The sequence below is a fragment of the Rhinolophus sinicus genome, linkage group LG03 (genome assembly GCF_036562045.2).
Source record: "Rhinolophus sinicus isolate RSC01 linkage group LG03, ASM3656204v1, whole genome shotgun sequence".
In the NCBI taxonomy this organism is placed as follows: Eukaryota; Metazoa; Chordata; class Mammalia; order Chiroptera; family Rhinolophidae; genus Rhinolophus; species Rhinolophus sinicus.
The window spans coordinates 24,166,209-24,181,950 of record NC_133753.1 but is presented as its reverse complement, the minus strand read 5'-3'; the positions used below and the strand labels follow the sequence as shown (position 1 = coordinate 24,181,950).

General features: G+C 49.8%; 1 protein-coding gene across 2 annotated transcripts in view; it reads right to left on the bottom strand.

Moving 5' to 3' along the window:
- LTBP2 (latent transforming growth factor beta binding protein 2) overlaps positions 1-15,742 on the bottom strand; it is a 98,416-nt gene that overhangs the window by 38,202 nt on the left and 44,472 nt on the right. For both annotated transcript variants that reach the window (XM_074327209.1, XM_074327210.1), the window contains exons 4-8: positions 10,601-10,791; positions 8,470-8,640; positions 7,978-8,184; positions 6,873-7,159; positions 5,798-5,900 (exon numbers count right to left, since the gene is read on the bottom strand). In XM_074327209.1, coding sequence (XP_074183310.1) covers positions 5,798-5,900; positions 6,873-7,159; positions 7,978-8,184; positions 8,470-8,640; positions 10,601-10,791 — 959 coding nt within the window. The remainder of the gene's footprint in view (positions 1-5,797; positions 5,901-6,872; positions 7,160-7,977; positions 8,185-8,469; positions 8,641-10,600; positions 10,792-15,742) is intronic.

Sequence of the window (15,742 nt, the reverse complement as noted above, 5' to 3'; positions counted from 1 at the left end):
TCTGCCTGGGCACGTACTGGGAAGGAAGCAGAGGGCCCCTGGCTGTAGCCTGCCCCTGCCCTGCACATGCTCTCCCTTGGCTGCTGGCACTCCCAGGGAGGCCTCAACGAGGACAAACTAATTGCTGGAGACAGTTTTGGCCCCGACTCCGTGACAGAGCTTCAGGGAGGAGGAGGAGGTGGAGACACGTGTCTGGCCAGAGGGCTGTCGACTAGCCATGCCAGTTTCAATCTAATGACAGATGGCTGCAGCAGAGAGGTGTGGAAGGTCCCCTGCCACCTACCCCTCTGCCCAGAGAACACACACACACACACACACACACACACACACACACACGCTGGATGAGGGTGAGCCAGCTGGAGCTGAACCCCCCAATTTGCAAAATTCAGCGTATGCTGGAGAGAAACTTCTAGTCCCCAGAGCAGGAGAAAGAATATGGCTGCTGGGGGCAGCCAGACCTGCATCCAGTTCCTGGCTCCAGTCTGAAGCACTGTGTGACCGGGACCACATTTCTTAACCTCTCTCAGTGTTAATTTTTTCATCTGTAGACATGGGGACAGAAACTCAGTTCATGGGTTGTTGTGAAGATTAACTTTACTGAAACAATCAGTGGCAGACTGAAGCTAACACGGTGCCTGCCACAGTCCCATAAAAGCTCCCCAAGGCTCCCTCCCTTCCTCCCTTCTTCCTTTCCTCCTTCCTTCCTCCCTTCCTGCTTTCCTCCTTTCTTCCTTCCTCTCTTCCTTCCTTCCTCTCTTCCTTCCTTCCTTCCTTCCTTCCTCCCTTCCTCCCTTCCTCCCTTCCTCCCTTCCTCCCTTCTTCCTTCCTTCTTTCCTTCCTTCAACATAGTCTCAATAGCAAACTGGACTGCTGCCCCTTACTGGCTGGAGAGATTAGGGCAAGTTACTCAACCTCTCTGAGCCTCGGTTTTCTTATCAGTAAAGTGCGGATGACAATTCCTTCCTGGATGGGTTATTGTGAACACTGAACAAACATGTAAAACTCTGCACACAATGCTTGTCACGTGTTGGTAATTATCATAATGTCCATTATTCCGCATTTTCCTCCTTGGTGAAGTCCTAATGGATCCCCCCAGTAATTGTGGAAATTCCACCCAAAGATGGGCTCTGACTGCTTCCTCAGGGCAACACTAGAGCCAACGTGGGCATCTTGGTCACCACAAACAGCGACGCGGAGAGGGGTCTAGTCAGACCCCTGCCTCAGAGAGGTGCCATTCCAGCCACCCCACCCCCATCCCTCCTTGGAGTTCTCCAGGCCAAGGTGCCACATGTCAGTGACACCCCCGCTTGGGCAGGGAGGGCAAGAACTTGAGTTCAGGCAAAATTCCCAAGAGGCTTCAAGTCCCTTGGAAGAAGCTCTCAGAACATCCTCAAGTCAAAGAGACGCTGCTTTTTCCAGCCCAACAACTGGAATTCTGAAAACTCCATTTCTTTATTGCAGGAAACGGGGTGTCTCACCCAGAATTCCAGTGAAGAGGAGCCCCACCCAGCACAGCTGTCCCCCAAGCCAGGGTCCCCTAGTTCAGCGAATGCGGAGTGCACGAGAAGTGGCGCAGGAGGCAACATAGAGAGTGGTTAGAAACAGGGCCCTGGGGTCGTGCAGACCTGGGGGTTCAGACCCAATTTCCTCACCTGTAGAATGAAGACAGTAACACTAAACTCCTGGAGACATTGTTAGCATGCGAGGAGATAAGAAAGCACTCGGCCTGGCACATATGGAGCGCTCTGATTCACGATGATGATGACGATAACGGCATTGCTGCTGTGACCTGCCTCACGTTTCTCTGCTCCAATCTGGCCACATGCCCAAATCACCCTCACGTGCCCAGGGGCTGGCATCACAGACCTGTGCCTGTCACACTCCTCGTGGGCAAGGGCCATGACAAAACCAAGCTTGTTTTCTACTGAGCATTTCAAATAAATGTTCAGATATATATATAAACCTCCATTCCCCCTCCCCTTGCCCCAAATCAACTTCCTTCCCCAAGTCCTTCCACAAACCTGTTCTCAGTAGGCACCCTCCCCGTGGCGGAGCTCAGTACTGCTGGGCACACGCCATTATATTTCTGGACAGTTGCAGTTTTTAATAAGCTGTTCCTTGCCCTCAGTTTCGAGTTGAGCTCTGCTTACAGAAACACTCACACGTCAGCTTTTGCCCTCCTGAACTGCACGGAACAGGCCTACCCACTTTTCTCTGGGCCAAGTCTTTCAACACATCTCTGTTAACTCTTATGCCTGGGCTGCAGGTAGCTGTCCTGCCTATCCACTCAACCCCAATTTTGTTGGGGGGCCATTTGTCCTTCACGCACATATTATTGATGAAATACCTCCTCCTAGAGATAGGGTTAGCATATGAAATTCTGTGAAATTCTGGTCTGGGGTCCTGATTTTTGTTGTCTTCAGGCAGGCTCAGGCCTTTCCAGAATAGTCAGGGAGCTCATGGTCAGGTGAGAGAGAATCAGATACACTGTGGTGTTTGAAACCTAGCTGCACTTGTCCTAACTCTGTGCCCTCGGACAAGCTCCTCAGCTTTCTCTCAATTTCATTTTCCTCACCTGTCAAATGGGGATAAAGAGCCTTGGCTTGCAGGTTTTTGTAACAATTAAATGACGAGGGACGAGCCTAGCCTAGTGTAAACGTTCAGTAACTGGGGGCTATTATTGTCTTTAAGAGAGAAAGCTGCAGAATCCTTTGAAGGGGCAGAGCAAGAGTTACCTCTCCCTGGAGATACAGGGAGGGGCCTGGGTTCTGAGGTGAACTCCTCCTGTGCCAGGCAGATGGAAAGATGATCTCGGGCAAACAGCTGGAGCCCACCACTGCGGGCCTTGAGCTGTGTGCCAGCCCTGCCTGCCCCAGCAAAGGGGCCTTGGGGTTGACACAGCCAGTGCCAAGCCAGATGGGGCAGCGGCCAACTTTCCAGTCAACCCAGATGTCTGTCTTTCTCAGATGAAAACTCAAAAATGTAGCTTTCATCAAAGTGGCTTTTGAGAGCTGGGTTCTCTCCAGACCCTGGCAGGGGGACTTCAGAAGCTCTGAGCAGGGACCTTTGATAATGCTCGCGGGGTCAGGGAGGTCCCTCAGAGTGAAGGGAGAAGGGGGGACCATAGGCTAACCTAGACTGAGCCATCTCCCTGAGAAAGAAAGCACTAGGGAATTTTTCTAGAAGAAAAGGGATTTGTCTGTGCCATGTAATTGAGACTTCAAGATGGTCCTTTTCCATGTCAGAAATAGTAGTATTCTGCAGGGATCTTCTTTGACAGTCCAGCACAGAGCCTCAGATGCCAAAGGTGATTTAGGGAAAGCCATGAAGGCACATGGCTCCCCCATGGCTGGCTGTGTTACTCCCCTCACACTCAATTCTGCTAGACCACCCCATTGGGGACGACAAAGCCCTTTTCTGAGGGACACAGCTTCATTTTATCGGAGGAGAAATAGAGGCTCAGAGGTGCAAAGGCACCAGGGCTGAGAATGTCCTAGAATCCAGAGGTCCTGCCGGTCTGGCCCACCATTCCCAATCCCACCACAGCAGCTGGCCTTTCCTTCCGCTGACTCTTGCACAGTAGCTTGCTTGTCATGTCGACTTAAAGAAACATCCCCTGCCTGGCCCCAGGCTTGGGCGTGGAGCTAGGTGTCTGGCACCCTGTCAACACAAACAAGGCTCCCAGCTCTTGCCCCCTCTCTACACAATGCCCAGCTGCACTTTAACGTGTTTTAAATGTTTACGTTGCCCTGGTCTTTGTTATTGCGCTCTTTGGTGTGCTGGAATGCTTCACATTCCAGGGTCTGCACTGTGGTGCCCAGCTTGCCTAGATGTGCTGAACACAGTGGGGGAGAGGTGATGGGAGGGGATACCTGGGACAGGGAGGGGGGAGGACTCAGCCTGGGGTGTGCTGCAGCTCCAGGAAATGTAGCTCACTCTCTTGGTCTCACCTGCATATGCAATTTCCTTGGCTTGTTAATTAAGCTCTTCCCCATCTCTTTGACAGGCAGTACTCTAATAATTCTCAGATCTCATCCTGGATGTCACCTCCTCTAAGAAGCTTTCCCTAATCCACCAGTTCGAGCTAGGATTTCCTACCCTGCAGTGTATACAGATGTGCAGGTTGTGCACTGCACAAAAGCACGACATCTAAGGGAATCATTGGCATCCAGATTTGTATATTAATAAAGACTGTTTTGAACACATAGAAGGGAGACCTTTCTCTAATTTGCACAAAGGTGCTACAGGACCTATCAGTGTCCCTGGTTCTGCTGTCTGTTCCCACCGTATTTGGCGCCGTCTCGTCACTGCACTAGCATTCTTTTTCTGGTGCCCACTACCTGTCAGCATTGCCCCTCCCTCACTAGACTGTAAGCTTTCTCCACTGTCTGTCCAGAGCTTGCACATTAGGGGCACTTTCAAGAGTTGCTTCATCAATGTTAAGAGTTGTTGACTAAATGGAAGGTGGGATATGGAAGTCTCAAGGGTCAGCGGGGGGGGGGGGGGGGGGCGGCAGAAGAAAAGTGGCAACGACATCTCTGGCCTGCAGGGGGAGATGCTGAGCAGTTCAACGCACTCCTGGTGGGGCAGTGGGTCCATTCCCTTTTCCCTTTTTGGAGAGATACTTTCTAATAATAATATTAACCTCTACCATTTATGGATCTAACGCTAAGCACACGTATCATCTCATTTACTCTCCACAGCAGCCCTACGAAGTTGGCACTGTTACTGTCTCCATTTTGCAGATCAGAGACGGAGCAGAGAGAGGTCAGCAGGCAGAGCTGGGACTGGTATTTGGTATTTGTTAAACATTCAAGCCTGGAAGCTTAATACTACCCTTTGCTGCTTCACCAAAAATTCTATCACACTGTGAAACCGTCCACACTTATTTTTAGTTTGGAAAATATGGTCCCTGCTCCACAGCCCAGGCTGAAGTTAGCCCTGCCCCTCCCACCTTTGGGCTCCGGTTCAGGCTCCCCCCCAGCAACTCTGACTCACTGAGTCGATTGCTGACAGCAAAAGAAATATACGGCAGGGCCCAAGCCCAGGAGTGAGGCTTGGAGGTGGAAGACTGGCTGAGCGGGCAGAAGCCGTACTCAGGCACACGCAGCCTCTCAACTGCAGCAATGCCTACGAGAGCAGCACTCTGCTCACTCCTGAATTCTCAGTGCTTGGCACACACCGGGCACCCGGTGAGGACTTGCCGAGTGAGTGAATGAATGAATGAATGAATACATGTTAGGTTTTCCCACCACCCAAAAGAGGGCAGGGAACTGGATTTCCCACACCCCAAGGCCAAAGACATTCTGGGACAGACACCTAGTTGTGATTCAAACACTGGAGGCAGGAAACAGGTGAGGAGAAGGCCTGTGGTTCCCCCCAGGGAGAGAATGAGGGAAACACTAAGTCCCCAAATCGAGGCCTCTGGGCCCCTCGTACCTGGGCAGGGGGTGTATGGGAGGAGGCCCAGGGGTAGAAGAGGGCCCAGCATAGGATGGGACCCCTAAAATCTGAGCAAGAACAACTAGCAAGAGGGAGGAACCCCTCCCAGGCAGTCAGCTGGAGCAGGTAGGCCAGGCTGTACTCAGCAGAGGATCTAACCTGCCTGAGCCAGTAGAAACTTCAGCTGCCAGCCAGAAGCACCCTCAAAGCAGTTCTGGACAGGCTTCCTGCTTTACCAGCATGTTCTATCTGCCTGGCCTCTGAGACACTGGTGAGAGATGGTTGAGGATACAGCAGAGGCCAGGCCCTGGCTGAGTTTCCCCCACAACCCCAGACCCTGGCACCCAGCACTCACCTGGTCTGGGCGGGCACGGGGCACACAAGGTCACCCCCCAGAAGGCTCCCACACTGCCACAGCAGTCCTCTTGGGTAGTCAGCTCCAGCAGGGGGTTGGCACACTGGAAAAAAGGCCATGAACACCTGTCACCACTTCTATCCCTCGCTTGCTGTGCACAGAGGTATCCCAGGAAAGTCTGAGATAAGCGCTCCCTTCCCCCACACATCTTGTCAGAGGATAGCTCCACCCAAAGTCAGGTAGGAGACAGTCAGCTGATGTCCTGGAAGGAAGCAGAGAAACTCTCAGTCCACTCCACCGAGCTCTAAATTCAGGTGGTGAGGACACATCTCAGGCAAGACAAGACCTCTGTGCAGGTCTGCAAACTGCCCCCTTTCATGTCCCAGCCCGAAGACAGAGGATCCCAAAGGATGGGCTTTCCTCTGTCAAAATCCACGGCCACCCGCAATAACAACCTTCCCTGTGGGCAGGTCCAGGCTCAGGGACACCATAAGCTGAGAGGTCAGGGAGGGCTACCCCCCACCTCCTCCAGTTCCCTAACCACGGAGGAATTTCTGGAAACACCAAAATGTGACCCCCAGAAAAACCATCCTGCATCTGGCTTAGCTCTTATTCTTAGGTGCCTGGACTCAGAAAAGCTTACCCAATTTTCCATCACTGACTATGATGCTTCCAGAGGGGGATGGAGTGTCTTTCATCATTGTACCCCCAAGACTTTTGGGGTTAACCTGCATTTGCTAATTCCACGTCTCTGTGACCCCAGTCTCAGCTGAATACAAAACTCCTTCTTGCCAGATCTAACAGCCCCACTGTCCATGCACCAGGGGATCCTAGACTTAGGATTTGATGGGACCTGAGTGCCCCTCTAGAGAGGGACTCTCTGGGGTCCTCTCCTATGTCTGTCACTGACATAGGAGGCCCAGCCTCTCCACACTCAGGCAATTTTATGCCCTGAGTTTTCCTATCTGGGGAATGGGAGGCTCTGCAGACACTCACATTCAATAAGAACAAGGAGGAGAGAGAGAAGGAGAAGGGACAGAGCTGGGGAGGGCTGAGGCAGGGGCTGTGTTCTCACCTGGCCATTCACAGCACTCAGGTAGCATCGGCCCAGCAGCCCCCGAGGCCTGGGAGCTGCTGGGGGCAGCGGCCGCCGAGCCTCTCCAGACTGAGTGGGGATGCTGTTGCCGTCCCAGTAGCTGTGGCCGGGGCTGACAGGGAGCCGCAGCGAGGGCCTGGTCTCCACACTGTTCTCCTCTGGTGTCTCCTCGGCCTCGCCCCGCACGCGGGCCACCTGGTGGACCTGCACGGAGGCCTCGGGCGGGTGGTGAATGTGCACCTTCACCAAGGAGGGGTTCACAGAGGCTGGGCACAGGTGTTGGGGTCAGAGTCGGGGAAACATGGCCCCACCCTCTGAAAAGTGCCCACCAGCCCTGGGCCAGGCGGGCCACTGGCTGTGCGTCACCCCAACACTCTCCTTCCATTTCTGTACTCTGTACTGAAACCCTAGCACAAGTCCCCTGTGAGGATAGGATAAAGTGTAAACTCCTTCACTCCCTGCCTTTCAATGAAGGACCTTCATTATCAACTTCTAAACTACCTTCCTGATTCTACCTTCCCACAGTCCTGTACCGCCCTGAGCTCCAGCCCAACCAACCCTCCATGTCTTCATTCACGCCAGTGCCTCTGCAGAGGAAACCTCCCCACTCCCATCTGCCTAACCAAAGGCCACCTCCTCCACGCAGGTTTCCCTGAACACCCGGGCCTTACGAGGCTCTCCATCCCCTGACCGCCTATATTTTTTGTACCTTTTATTTGGCACTTAATAATGGAAGGCAGAGGAAATGAAACGTTTTATGATGCTGCTCTCTTTCCTGTCCATCCTCCCTCCGTTGTTCAGGTCTGTGGGTTTCTTAAAGGGAGGACCCTGTCCTTACACTCTTTGGTCTCACAGATAGCACCCAGTAGGGGGTAAGGGCAAAAATACTGATGAATTCAGATAGAAGGGCAAGGAGAACTTTAGGGAATGGAACTGGGCCTGCGGGTGGAGGAGAAGGGGGGAGGTTTGACTGAAGAAAGAAAGGCCTGTAGACAGCCTCCTGTCCCCTCCACCAGATGCCAGCACCCACCCTACCCAGTAACCCAGTGTGTCCCCAAGCCCCACACCCCAGCCCTGCACTCACCCAGCTGGTTGGAAAGAGGCAATGTGAAGGTGGACTGCTTCAAGGGACCCTCCAGTGGGCCCCTGTGGCGGGAGCCCCCCTCTGACAGCTCCCTTGCCAGCTTTGGGGTGGGCAGATGACAGAACTTCCCAGTGGAGTTGGCAGGGCACCAGCATTCGTCCCTGCCGATGCAGCGGCCTCCGTTCAGGCAGGGGATCTGGCAGAAATCTACGACATCAACCTCAAGGTGACCGGGAGTGGAAGGACATAGCAGTACCCACCATGTCACTGGTGGGTGACAGCAGAGAAGCAGTACTCCAAGTCTGCATGGCTCAGGGATCCCAGCGTGCCCTGAAAGGCAGGGACTTCCCAGGGGGCCCGGGAGTGAAGAAGGGTTGATAATAACCAGCCCCTGCCTTTCTAAACAGCCCTTTCATGTCTTTCGTTCACCCCGCAGTAACAAGGGAGACAGGGTCAGCCAGGAACCCTCATTCAAGAGAGGAAGGGACTCACAGATGCGGAAGCCAGACTTGGGGTCATGCCCGTGCCCACCCTGGCTGTACAGGGTGGTGGTGTCGCCACGCTCACAGCTGTTGGCACAGTGCCCACGGGCACAGGTCTGCTTGCAGATAGTAGGAGTGAAGACGATCTTGATCTTCTTGATTTTCTCCGTGAGGTTCAGCCCTGCAGAGAGAGGGCTTGGGTCCCGGGGGCAGGGCTGAGCGGCACAGCTGTGACCTCCAGAGGATGGTTAGAAAGGCCCATGGGACCAGGGCTGACTCCATCCCAAGGGCATGTGTTAAGTACCCACTGGATGCAAGGCCCCATATGGGGGCAGGGTATCACTTTGATAAGTTCACAGTCCATCCAGCATTTACTGAGGGACATCGGTGTACAGTCAACTAAGTGCATGTTTTATGCACAGTAACTCTCAACCCTCTTGAGTATTATTTGAGGTTGAACCATCAGAAGTTGTCATTTTTTGTAGGTTAGAATGATTGAATATTGGCAGTGTTCCTGTATCCACACTAATATTCCCATTTTACAGGTAAAGAAACAGGCTCAAAGAAGATTGGGTTGCAAGTGGTTCCACTGGGCTTTGAACCGAAGGGCAGAGATCAGAACGCAGGTCAGACCTGCTGGAGCAAAGAGTTTTCTAAGAGAAGTGGAAGAAGATAAAGCCTGAAAGAATGATTAGAGTCAGGTTTGGGGGGCGGGCAGCGGGGGCTGATTTCCAGAACGAGAATCAGTAGTGGGGAGTCACTGAAAAAGTCCAGTAAGAGATCAAAGAGGCAGTGTGTGTGTGGGGATGAATGGCCTCCCACCTGGGTGTGCAGGTGGATGGGGAGGCAAGGAAGTCACAAAAAAGCAGAGAAATAACTGTGTGTGCATATGTGTGTGTGTGTGTGTGTGTGTGAGAGAGAGAGAGAGAGAGAGAGAGAGAGAGAGAGAGAGAGAAGCTATAAACAAGTGTATATGCTGTCAGGAAAGGGCTGAGAGAGGGACTGGTTGCAGGGGGAGGACGAGGGGACGAGGGGAGGGCAAGAGATGGCCTAGCAGCCTAGCATTCCAGAGGAATCAAGAAAGGGTGTGTGTGTCTTAGACAAGAAGAGGGACACCTCCCTTTTAAGGTGACAAGAAAGGAGGTCGTCAACCATAAAAAGGAGTGAAATACTGGCATGCTATAACATGGATAAACCTCGAAAACATTATACTAAGAGAAAGAGCCAGACACAGAAGGCCATACATTGTATAATGCCCTTTATAGGAAATATCCAGCATATGCGAATCTGCCAGGAAAGGGCTGGGAGAAGGACAGGGTGGGGAGAGGGGGGAATAGGGAGTGACGGCGTCAGGGCCGTGGGATTTCTTTTTGGAGAGATGACAATGTTGTGGAATTAGATCTTGGTAGCAGTTGAGCAGAACTGTGAATATACTGCAAACCACTGACATGTACACTTTAAAATGTAATTTTATGTTGAGTGAATTTCACCTTAATTTTAAAAATGGAGAAAAACAGAAAGGAAGTCCGCGGGGGTATGGGGGGAGGTAAGGGAGCATTGTGTGTCGTGGGCGCAGAGAGGCAGGAGTTCTGTGGGAGGGGGCAGGCATGTCCATGTACTGACGGGGTGGGACCTGGGAGAGTGGAAGCAGCTTGGAGTATGAGAGAGTGTCCAGGCACACGCGGAAAGATTGTCGGCAATGACCAGAATGTGCAGAGGTGTGAATCCACGGGGATTCTCTGGGAAGCAGTGGCAGAGCCGGATGGGGCTAAGGAAGCAACTGGACAGGTTGGTCCAGGCAGGTTGGGGTTTGCAGGAAGGATGAGGTGGAATGACGGGTCCGGGGAGGTGAGGTTCATAGCGGGATATAAAGAAAGCGAAGTCCGGATGGGTGACGGGTGGGGCAGAAATGGAGCATTAATGTCTAAGGGTCTCAAAGGGTCAAAATCCTGATCAGCTGGTTTGGGACTTCTGGAGCCTGGCACAAAGCAGGAGCTCTACGACTGCTGATTGGCTGAAAGGATGAGGGACAGGTAACAACTCAGCCCCTCCGTGAGAGTGAAAAGGAAACGGAAGGTGGGGAGAAGTTCAGAGATTTAGATGCCCTGCTCTTCTAGGACCCCAAGACAGAGCATCCTTACCCCAGGGGGACGACAGGTGGTCCACATATGCTGCCCGCTGGGTGCCATCCCTCCGCTCAAGGCCTGGCCCTGCGGGCAGGGCATTGGAAGTCAGCTGGCCACTGGCAGAGGTGGCCGGGTAAAGTCGGACAGTCCGGGACAGCCCCACACTTTGCTGGGAGGTGTGGGTCTGGCTGAGCTCACTCAGGGTCCTGTGGAGACAACCATGGCGCAGGGGTTTGCACTGGGGAGCAGTGTCTCTGTGCCCTTCCTATTCAGGATGCCCACCCCATGCATGCACCAGAAGAGTGCTTTCTGTTTGGCTATCTTCTTGCCAACTCTGGGAAAATGGAAGTGCCCTACGGAAGGGGACTGAGCTAAGACAGCAGCTAGTTTAGTGGGAGTGCCTACGCTTATGTGAAATCACCAGGCTTTGGCTGGGTATTCTGGACAAGTCACTTAGCCTCTCTGGGCCTCAGGACCCTTGACTGCAAAATGAAGGTGTTAGGCTGGTCCCGTGTAGCTCTGACATGCTGAGTCTTTGATATTGTTATGGGCTAGACCCTGCTCCCAAACCGTGGCCTGTGCCTACCCCCTGCTGTTTCTTAATGCAACCCTTCATACAAATTACCTGTGGAACAGGTGCCCCACAAACACATGTTCACAGATTGATTTGGGGCGGAGCCTAGAATACTCTTTTCATTTATTTTATTGTAAATATTCAAGGAGAATAAATGAATTCATCATCCCTCACCCCCACAGAGCAAATACGTTTGCATATTTCCTTTCAACATTTGCTCCAGTATATGTTCCTACTCTATTTTCATCACCTGTAGAATCAATTCAAATTCTGACTTTTCACTTAACATTAGCTCATACTTTATACAATTCCACAATTTTTGTATTTATCATCTTAATTGCTACACAATAGTCTGTCTGAAGATGAATCACAGTTTATTCGGACAATCTCCTGTTACATATTTAGATTGTTTTTAATTTTTAACTGAACATAGTCACTCACGTGACTTTTTTCTTCTTTTACAATATTCCTTTCGTAAAGGGGGATTTATTATCCCATTCTGTTTTATTCTGTATGTTTGAAAAATTCTAATAATAAACATTTTGTAAAGGATTATTATTTTAAGATTAATTCTGTGGACTAGAATGACCTTATCAAAGGTTACAAACATTGATGGCTGTAGGTACACACGGGTGTATTGCTTTCCAAAAGAGCTGTATAAATGTGCTAGGGTGCAAGCTCACCAGCAGGCATATTATTAATATTTTCATACTTGGCTAACTGAGTAAGCATATGATGATGCTTCCATATTGCTTTTTTCCTTTCTCATTACTTCTGAGGTTGAAATGTTTTTCATACACCTATTAACCACTTGTGAAATTTTTCTGCTCATATTCTTTGATATCTTAACTATTGCAGTTATTGGCCTCATAAATTTGAACAAGTGCTTTCTGTGTTTATTATTAAGCACGTCATTCTACAAGGAAGCCTCCATTGTAAATAGTCTGGTCCCTGTCACTGCATACATGACAGTATCTGGGTATGACCATGGTGGGTATGAGCACACTGCAGACATTGAAACTGAGAGAGTAATTACGTGTTCAAGGTTATATAACACGTAAATCAGGACTCTGGGATTCCAAACCAGGGCAGCCTGACTCCTGTGCCACCCAACCAATCAGATGAGACCATGACGGAAGTTCAGCCTAGAAGCATCTGCTCAGACCTGGGATTGTTCCCCTTCCCCTAGTAGTTCCCACCTCTAGCCTCTCCCCTGGATTCCTTGCCCAAGTGGGATAAGGTCCTGGAACCCTCTCCCTCTGCCATCCCTACTCCAGTTCTGTTGGCTGCCCAGTCCATGAGCAAGCTCCCTTTTATCCTTTCCTGGAAGAATTCAAACCAGGAGAGATGTAAGAGCCCAGCCCGCTGCAGCTCTTCCCAGCCCTACTGGCCTAGGGTTTTGCTCCTGTGAGCTTCAGTGCTGCTCCTTCTTCCAGTAGCACCAGCAGCAAATCCTCATCCTGGTAGACCCCAACCATGCCTCACCCTGCTTCCCGGGTTTGGGGGCTGGAGGGGGAGAGAGGTCCTGTTAGCCACCCTAGAAGCTTTGGGAGCTGTACTGGACCAGAATCAGGAGCCCAAATCTCAGGTATCTGCTCCTCATTCCCAGGAGAAGGTCGGCACAACCAGCTGCAGCAGAAAACACAATCCTTTCAACAGCTTTCAAGGGAGCACCCGAAAGAGAGGTAGGCAAGCTGGTGGGTCAGTGGGATTCTTCTCCTGGTGTTACCAGGCTGAGGCCACGGCTCAGCTTAGTGTCAGCACCACAAAGCACCTAAGTGCTTCCTAGAGAGGTGAAGGGAGTAGCTCACATTCTGCCCAGACCACCTGGAACTTATTTTGAACTTGACCCTGACAAAGAGCTCTCCAATCTGGTCAAGATGGAAACTGAAGGGGTTCTTTCTTGGTGGTTTGTTTTCATTGTTGCTGTCATTTGTTTCTCTAACTGGAACTCAATGCTCATGGCCCCAAGATTCCTGAGTTCAAATCCCTTAAGGGCCAGTGGTTAACTGTGCAGAGAAATTTAAAAAGAGAAAAGAAAAGTAAAACAAAACAAAACAAAACACGTATTCACTAGCTGTAGATAGGACCTGGCTGTCCGGGAGAGAGAGGACAGGATTTGGGCCAGGCAGATGTCAGTTCTGCCTCTTACAAACAGGTTGGTCTTGAGCAAGTCATGTAGTTCCCCTAGCCTCAGAATCCTCATCAGTAAAAGGGAAAGAGTGATGCCTACCTCACTGAGTTGCTACGAGGACTATGAGAATCAGGGATACCATGTGGTTATTTTGCAAATATTAGTAAATGGTCACAAGTTGAGAACTATGTGAGAATTTTTTTTTTAACTGAAGTTTATTGGGGTGACAATTGTTAGTAAAGTTACATAGGTTTCAGGTGTACAATTCTGTAATACATCATCTATAAATCCCATTGTGTGTTCACCACCCAGAGTCAGTTCTCCTTCCTTCACCATATATTTGATCCCCTTTACCCTCATCTACCACCCCGCTCCCACCTTACCCTCTGGAGAATTTTTAAATCATGTGAACAAAGGAAAAAAAGTGCTAGATACAGTTCAGACAATTCCTCTCTCCAAGCCACTAAAAATTCTTTTTCATCTAAGTGGAATTAAAGACTCCCCAAAAAAACTTTTACTGGTCAAGCAAACTTATATGCAAAGGGCCAGGTACTTAATCTAGTGTCAGCACATTTTTAATAACCAGAGGAGCCTCTGAGCCCAATCCATGGTCATCAATTTCTGTGATGGAGATTTTGGGTTAAATGACAAAAATCAGAAAGTCCTGCCTGTAGAGTCTCAGAGTAAAGGAAGAAGCCCCTAGTTCTTTGATAGGCTCTACCTCTTGTACCAAAAGCTCCTTATAAGAAAACTGCTGTCTCCCTTCATAAACCCCAGCCTGTCCTTGGAGGTGGGCAGGGAAGTTCTCCAATGTGTTGAAGGCTGCGGGCCCTTGGTGGTATTTAGCTGGTTGCTTGTGCCATCACCACTTAGAAGGTCTTAGGCAGCTAGGATGGGGCGGAGATTGTGAGCTGTGGCGTTTGTAAGCCCAGTCATCTGGCCTTGTGTTATCTTTGAGCTCATTTCTCTTAAGTGAATCACAAGCCTTAAGCAAAGTCCTAGTTGCATGCCCCACCCTCGTCTTAGGTTGTGGGCATCCAAAGAAGAGTCCAGTACCACGTTTGGCTCAGGGTGGGGCTCAGGGTGGTCCAAAAAAGCAGTGCCCGCCTTAAGGACAAGAGAGTGGTGTCAAGAGAGACAAGCAAGAGCCTCGCTGAGAAAGTGACTTTCTTGGACCACAGTCCTTGGGCAAGGCTCTGTCCACTCTCTGCTTGGAAGAGGTACTTTGATTTCATCAAAGGATAGCAGTTCTCAGACTCCCCTGACATAGCATAGGATTCGCTATCTCTCTGGGATTGTTCCAGGGAAGTCCTAGCAAAGCTGCCACAACATCTAGAACATCTCTAGACTTCAGGATTTCATGGATCAGGAAAATTTAAAAATAAATTTAGAGGACCAACATAAAGTTGTCAACTTGTTATTTAGGTAAGACATTAAAATACATACACACACACATACACACACAAAACTACCAGTTATTACCACCATAATTTCATGAAAGAAAAATTATCAGTGCCCAAAATAAACATCTGAATAAGCTTAACGCTATGAAAATCTCATCACATTGACTTTATTTTCCTTGTTTCTTCATGGACCAATAAAAACTCTATCACAAACCAGCAAGGAGCCAAGGAGGAGCCACTGGACCACATGACTCACCAAGGTCTGCTCTGGCCTGAGGATTCACAGGCTCTTTCAACCAATTTGGGAAGAAACAATTTCATCCCTGCTTGCTGGGATCATCAGACCCAAGTGAAAACTTCTTAGACAGTACATCCCATAATGATGCCACTCAGCGAAATGTGATGTGCCTACACCCTGCCTAACACACTAAGGTTTTCAGGCAGCGATGAGAAGACACATGGGTGAAGGGCTTTATGCCCTCCACCCCACCACCTTTCACCCTAGCCTCACAACTCCACTGTATCTCATTTAGAAATGGGCTTCCATATGCTATTTTGTTTGATAAGTATTCCACTGCAAAAAGAACGTTTAGAAACATCACTACATCCCAGACAAGAAAAAGCTAAAGGAGTTCATCACGACCAAACCAGTAGTACAAGAAAAGGGACTTCTTTAAGATGAAGAAGAAAAAAGATAAAAAATATGAATAATAAAATGGCAATAGACTGAAAGTAAAGGGATGGAAAAAGATATTTCATGAAAATGGAAAAAAAAAAGCTGCGGTAGCAATACTTATACCAGATAAAACAGACTTTAAAACAAAGGCTATAACAAGAGACAAAGAAGGACCAGTAATTCCACTTCTGAGTATTAAACCAAAGAAACCCAAAACACGAATTCAAAAAGACATGCATCCATATGCTCATCGCAACATTTTTTACAATAGCCAAGCTATGGAAACAACTTAAGTGTCCATCAATAGATGAATGGATAAAGAAGAAGTGGTACATATATACAATGGAATATTACTCAACCATAAAAAATA